The sequence below is a fragment of the Nothoprocta perdicaria genome, unplaced genomic scaffold (genome assembly GCF_003342845.1).
Source record: "Nothoprocta perdicaria isolate Ctin4 unplaced genomic scaffold, notPer1 scaffold_16, whole genome shotgun sequence".
NCBI lineage: Eukaryota > Metazoa > Chordata > Aves > Tinamiformes > Tinamidae > Nothoprocta > Nothoprocta perdicaria.
Genome location: NW_020454760.1, coordinates 3424843 through 3430906, shown reverse-complemented (window position 1 = coordinate 3430906; position 6064 = coordinate 3424843). Strand labels below are relative to the sequence as shown.

General features: G+C 36.8%; 1 protein-coding gene across 1 annotated transcript in view; it reads right to left on the bottom strand.

Moving 5' to 3' along the window:
* The window catches only part of LAMA1 (laminin subunit alpha 1), an 85336-nt gene extending 81208 nt beyond the window's left edge, over nt 1-4128 (bottom strand). The window contains exon 1 of the mRNA XM_026035502.1: nt 3990-4128. Within this exon, the coding sequence (XP_025891287.1) occupies nt 3990-4128 (139 nt within the window). The remainder of the gene's footprint in view (nt 1-3989) is intronic.
* Between the last annotated feature and the right edge of the window lie 1936 nt (nt 4129-6064).

Sequence of the window (6064 nt, the reverse complement as noted above, 5' to 3'; positions counted from 1 at the left end):
AAAAAAAAAAAAAAAAAAAAAAAAACAGAAGAAAGAACTTAAGGGAAATGAAGGCAAATGCTTATCTGAAGCCCTGCAAGAACTGGATCCAAATGACAGAATGTTTTCTGGATTTTTCATTACCACAAACAGTGAAATCCCCCAACCAGACTTCAGTGAGAAATTCTACTGATGCATTTAGAAAAGCAACAGCTTGATTTTTCCAAAACTGCTTTGTTTTTTTGCACTGATAGTAATACAGCAGTGACTTGTCAGTGAAGAAAGTAAATGCAACTTGTGGGGAAGGAATAAAAAAAAAAAAAAGAGCTGATATGTATAGTAACAATGAGCTTTTTATTGTGTTATTTCTCAAACACAGAAATACTTCAAGGGGTCTAATCTCATTCATAAATTATTTTTCAAAAAAAGTCTAACAATCAGCGGTTCATAACAATCAGGCAATGTTGAAGTTTGCTCACAAGCAATAGATCTTCAGTTTATTGAAAACATTTACAGAGGACTCAGTGATAGTTGTTTAGAATAGTTTGAAGCACTCTGGGTTGACACAAATGGCTTAGGACCAAAATGTAATGAAATGCAGCAAAGCATTCATACATTAAAATGTATAAAACATGTACAAGTACTCTACTGCGGAAGCTGAGGTCACATTCTTCATAACATTCTCAAAGACATCTTTCAGTACACAGATTCTAGTTTTAGTTTCTCTGTTTTATTTAAGTTTTAGACCAAATGTGATTCAGGAAAAGTACAAAATTCTCAGGTTCAGATTCTTTGCTTGCACAATACATGTTCATCTTAGGAAGCAAGAAATTAAGTACAAATTACTTTAATGACTGATAGTCCACATCACACACTTTTATGTAGCCCTAAGGAGAACTTCCACTAGGAGAATTTCCACTAGCATAACACAAAGTTTGAGACTTAATAGGAAGGTATGGTTTTATAAGTAGCCTCTTCTACAAACTTTAATTGTTAGATTAGATTACTTCAATTTAAAAACAAAACCTCAATACTAAGAAAGATTATAAAAAATGATTTTCATGTCATTTCTTCTGTAGAAGTCTACTTTGTTCTACTGTAGAGCAAAACTTGCTAATAAATTCCAGCACAGAAATACTAGATCAGGAAGGACTGTGAGTTTAATGCATTGTGTGTTAAATACATGAGCATACTACGTATGGCGACTGTTCTCAAAAGCTTTTAATGAGCCATAGTACTCCTCAATGCGTCCCAAGAGTCTACCCTGGCAAAAGGTATCACTATCACTTGAAAAGATACAAACTCTTTCTTAGTCTCTGCAGCAAAGATGACTCACTTCTGCTTGTCTTTTGTGATCCTCTGGATAAAAGCTTTTCATTACCTGGAAGGCTGTTATCACATCCCCCTTTTTTCCTTTTTTTCTCTTCCTGACTAAAGAAACCATCCCCTCAATGTCTTCTCAGTCTGCTAAACCTCTTATCCTTCTGAACTCCTGGCAGTTTGCATCTCTCCGCAGTGCAATTCCCCAGAGACCTCACCAGCACCAACTGCAGTAGATTAATTTCTTTGTTACTTACGATACTTTTGTTAATACTCCCAGCATAGGAGCTGTGCTACAGTTCAGTCTGCATTCYAGTTTTAGGGCTAGATCCTTCTCCCCACTGTACTGCTGCCTGCCCACTCACAGAACGGACATGTACTCTCCACGCTCCACAGCCAGGGCCACGGGCTCGGTTTATGTGTAAAACAGACTATTTTGCAACTTTTYGCTCTTAACCCTTCGCTCGTAGAACAAACTACTGATTATTTTACAGTTCTGATTTCATAACTTTTGCAAAGCAAATCCAACATACATTAATCCTCAGAAGGAACAACAATACCCAACAGTAAATGTGACCAGAAATACTTTCCTTGAACCCTGTAAGCTGCTAGAGCACGAATACAGACTGCGCGAGCCTGTCCCTTTCTCTGTCCAAATGACAAAGAGTTTCGCTGCCAAACATTTTCTCTGTTGCTTGTGTGCATTCAGCAGAATTAATGAGCGCCTTAATGTATATGCTGCACTAGCAACAACAGGCATTTAACCGCTGTGGTCCGTCTGGGACTAGCTAATGTGCTAATTAACGGCCAGTGCTCAGAAAGCAATTTGAAAGAAGTRTAACACTGCAATAAAGAAGCATTCTCTCTCAAATTCGGCCTGGAAACAGAAAGACCACAAGTTTGTTTACTCAAGAATGAACATCAGTTGTACTGTTTTCCTGCACTGGTTTCGTTCATGTCATTTGTGATCATTAAAAAGAAGTCTAACAAGTTTGCATGTCTTCCTTCATATTCTCAAAAATCAGCACACAACCAGGCTGATGGTCAAATGATGGTTTTCCCTGTATTTGAACAGGGAAAAATGTTTGCCCCTCAGAACAAGATAATTCAGAAAACTTTGAACCCTAATGAAATGTTATATTACAAAAAGTGTTAAGTAGCATGGTCAACTTAAAATGAAATAGGAAACTAAAGGTAGAAGAGGGAGGAAAACAACACATSCCAATCATGTTTTGACTGGAACATCTTAAATATTCCGTTATGCAGTATCAGGGGACAGGGAGTTAAGGTTGAAAACAAAAACACTCACTAAAAAAATGGGGAAAAAAGTATATGACAAGAAAAAAACAGACTTCCAGATTAAATGTTTAGGAAAAAATAAAGAGGGGCCAAGCAAAGCTAACATATCCACACAAGAAACTGAAGTTTGTCACCTCTTAGCTCCACAGTCTACTACACGAAGTATACAAGGTTTTTGATACCATACATGGGCTGTATCATAGTTTAGCCTAAACACTAACACAAGAATCATGGCCATTAGATTATGAAGCCAAGTGTTAACAAGGTAGAAAATGCAGTTTACCATGCCCCATCTTCACTTAGGAGTCCRTCTTTTGCTCTGAGCCTGAAATCCTCAAAGAATGGGAAATAGGTGGGATAATGCAAAGACCTTGTCACAATGTCTATACACAAAACGGCAGTAGAGAAGATAAGGATGCAGAGACATGGGTAAATTTGGCATTTAACTCTCATTTGTTGATTATTCTAAAGGAGTAGGAGTTTCTCTAAAGGAGAAAATTTTCACATTCAARTGAAAGTGACATTAAATTCTATTTACCGGCCTCCATAATATCAATGTTGCATTGCAAAGAGTCAAGGAAGTTTGAGCAACTGCCTTTCAGTACCATCAAACTATCTCCGTAAAGAGTTACCTTGGTTTGCAAAGCAGTGCTTGGCATATTTGACAGTCTTCTGCTGTAAAACCTCAATAATTTGAGAGAATAAAAAAATACACTTGGAAATACAGTAAGTTTAGTAATTTTCATTGCAACCCAGTACATTACTTCTGCCATCATAATTTGATCCTTAACAAATTCCAAAAATCTGAGTCAAAAAAATTGATGTTTGAGTTCTTAGGGTTACAAGAAGAATCAAAACTTATCACAGAAATTACTTAGTAATGTAATTACTAGCTAAGTAGCCTTAACTACCTTCTCTCCTTCAAACATAAAAGATGCCTCTTGTGGACATGTTCAAGAAGAGATAATGGAAGGTATAATTTAATTTTACAAAAGAATTGTTAAATATAGAGAACTGTAACTGACAGATTAGTAAAGATAAGTCAACAGTCAAAAGAAATATTAACATTCCTTAAAACAATAATTTCACACATGCAAAACTATTGTATCTAATGACATCCAATTTTAGATTAATRTTAGAAAATAAATCATGCTTATAAAATAAACTGCAGAAGTATACTATATTCCAAGGGAAGTAGGTTCAGCTTTAAGAAAAGACTCCCGAAATGGTTGCCAAGATCAGCTGTAATGCTGATGGAGGTTATACAGAATGCAGAAAACTAATATTGCTTTCCCTGGGGCCAGCAGGAAGTTTGATATTTCACCATCAGGCATTTCCACCTCTTCCTCACTGGTGCTGCTGCCTCAGCACGCGAGGAACTGATGTATAACCAGCATGAGCAGGGTCTTTCCTCTGCTCATCTATGCAGGCACACAACTTCTCCGCTCTTCCTGCTGAACTCTTGTCGACAAATAAACAGTACATCACCGGGTAGGTGAGCGGCTGTACCAACAGGTTGGCTGTAGACATGCTACTACCCAGTATACCTCCGTAGCATCCAAATTGGGGGTAGTCTCCTCCACTTATTTCAGGTTGTTTCCAGATACAGAAAAGTTCTACCATGTGTGAAAGTAAAATTGGAGCCATGTTATAATGTAGTCAGTGGGTATAAGAAGAGCTGGAAGAAGTGGTCTGCGAGTAGCAGTAATAGCTTGGCTAAAAGGAACTCTGAAATGTCACCTGGATCTTTTGGGAATGTACAATAATTCAGGAACAAACTAAGAGGAAGCACGAAGGAGGAAGAAAACAAATGGCTAAATTCCATTAAAAAAGCATAAGTGGATAAAAGAGTTGAATAATTTGTGAGTATGCTTTATATCCTGGGTTTTTAAAGCAAAACRAATATTCTTTTCCTCTAGTCATGTCTTGTAAGTATTGATTTTTGTATCATGTTGGAGAAGCTGCCCAGAAATCCAGTCACAGCACTTACAAACTAGAAGAGCCAAAGGTTGACAGATGGGCAGCATGCCAAGAAACAACAAACCTGCTAGACCATGAAATTAGTTCTTTGTTTTTCACCAACAGCTTTTATCTAACACACTGGAGAGCCTCTATCTTTTGGTTGTTGGGTTTGGGTTTGTTTGTGCAATATATTAGCTTTTTTTTTCTCCTTGAAGGAACTTTAATAGTGGGGACAATTTTCATTCAAACATGAGTTTAATATAACCCACAGCTATTAAATATTTTAGTGTCTTGTCATTTTTCCCCTCATATTCAGCCTAAGTCAGAATGTTAGCTTACATCTGCATGACAGGCAGTGTGATTAGCATGTCAAAATGAGGGACTTCAGTCTCTGTGACTATCTCAACAGATAAAGATTCACCTTTCATTTCTTTCTTAGCATCAATTTTCAACTTTAGCAACAGTCTTTGCTGTAAATGAACATCCTATCTAATTATGTTTATGTTCACAAATGTGCATCACCGGGCCCTACACTGAATTATTACTATAAATAGAAATAGGAAGTGACAACTGAAATAACTATTAGCTCTCTTGTGATTCTAAATTTAGATTTATATCTGACAAAGTCTAAGAGACCTTGAAATCAATTTTAGAAGTTTAGTGGTTAGGTCATTTCTGTACTGTGACCCTGTATCACAACAACAGCAAGAAAGTTACCACTTCTTTCTCTTTGGAAAAAAAAAAAGAATAAAAAAGGAAGACTGTGAGGTAGTGGTGGTTATAAACAAAACCTAGTAGCACTGCAAAGGAACTCTGAAATTTATTTTTACTGATTTCACACAAGTGCATTATTACCAGCATACAAAAGAAACAAGTTCATACAAGRTATTTTTCATTTTCCTAATAAAAGTGTACCAGGTTAATATTTCAAATTGCGGCTCCCTTAACMTAAGTTGCATGCTCTTTAAATTCATTTTTTCCCCATTAATTAGGAATAACTTCTGTAAGTTTAAGAGTTCACTTGGCACATCGGAATGACGAGCTCTCCCAGTCTGGAAACCCATGTGCTTTCTCAGACACACAAGACGGGTTTTCATGCCAGCAGGCACGAAGCCATTATTGGGGCACGCACAGCTCTGTATCCCTGCCAGATCTTCCGGGGTGGAAGGAAGGGCACTTCCTCCAGCTTCAATGGAGCCAAGAAGATTTGCAACTGTGCAAACCTTCAGATATGCATAACTTAAATCATTCCCTTACCTCTACTGTCAAGATTTCACAGCTCAGATTAAAATAGTTTATTGGGTAACACTCAACATTTTTTTTTCCCCACTTACAATGTGTTTTCAGTATGCTGTAGAGGTGGCATTCTGCTCTTGATAAAAACTAAAGCATATTTTTTTTTCCTTAGACATTTTACTCAAGGCAACCTAGAAAATTTCAGATCTTTATACTATTCATCTAAGTCTCTGGTCACAGAGAAGTAAATTAAATAATTTGCTTTAAT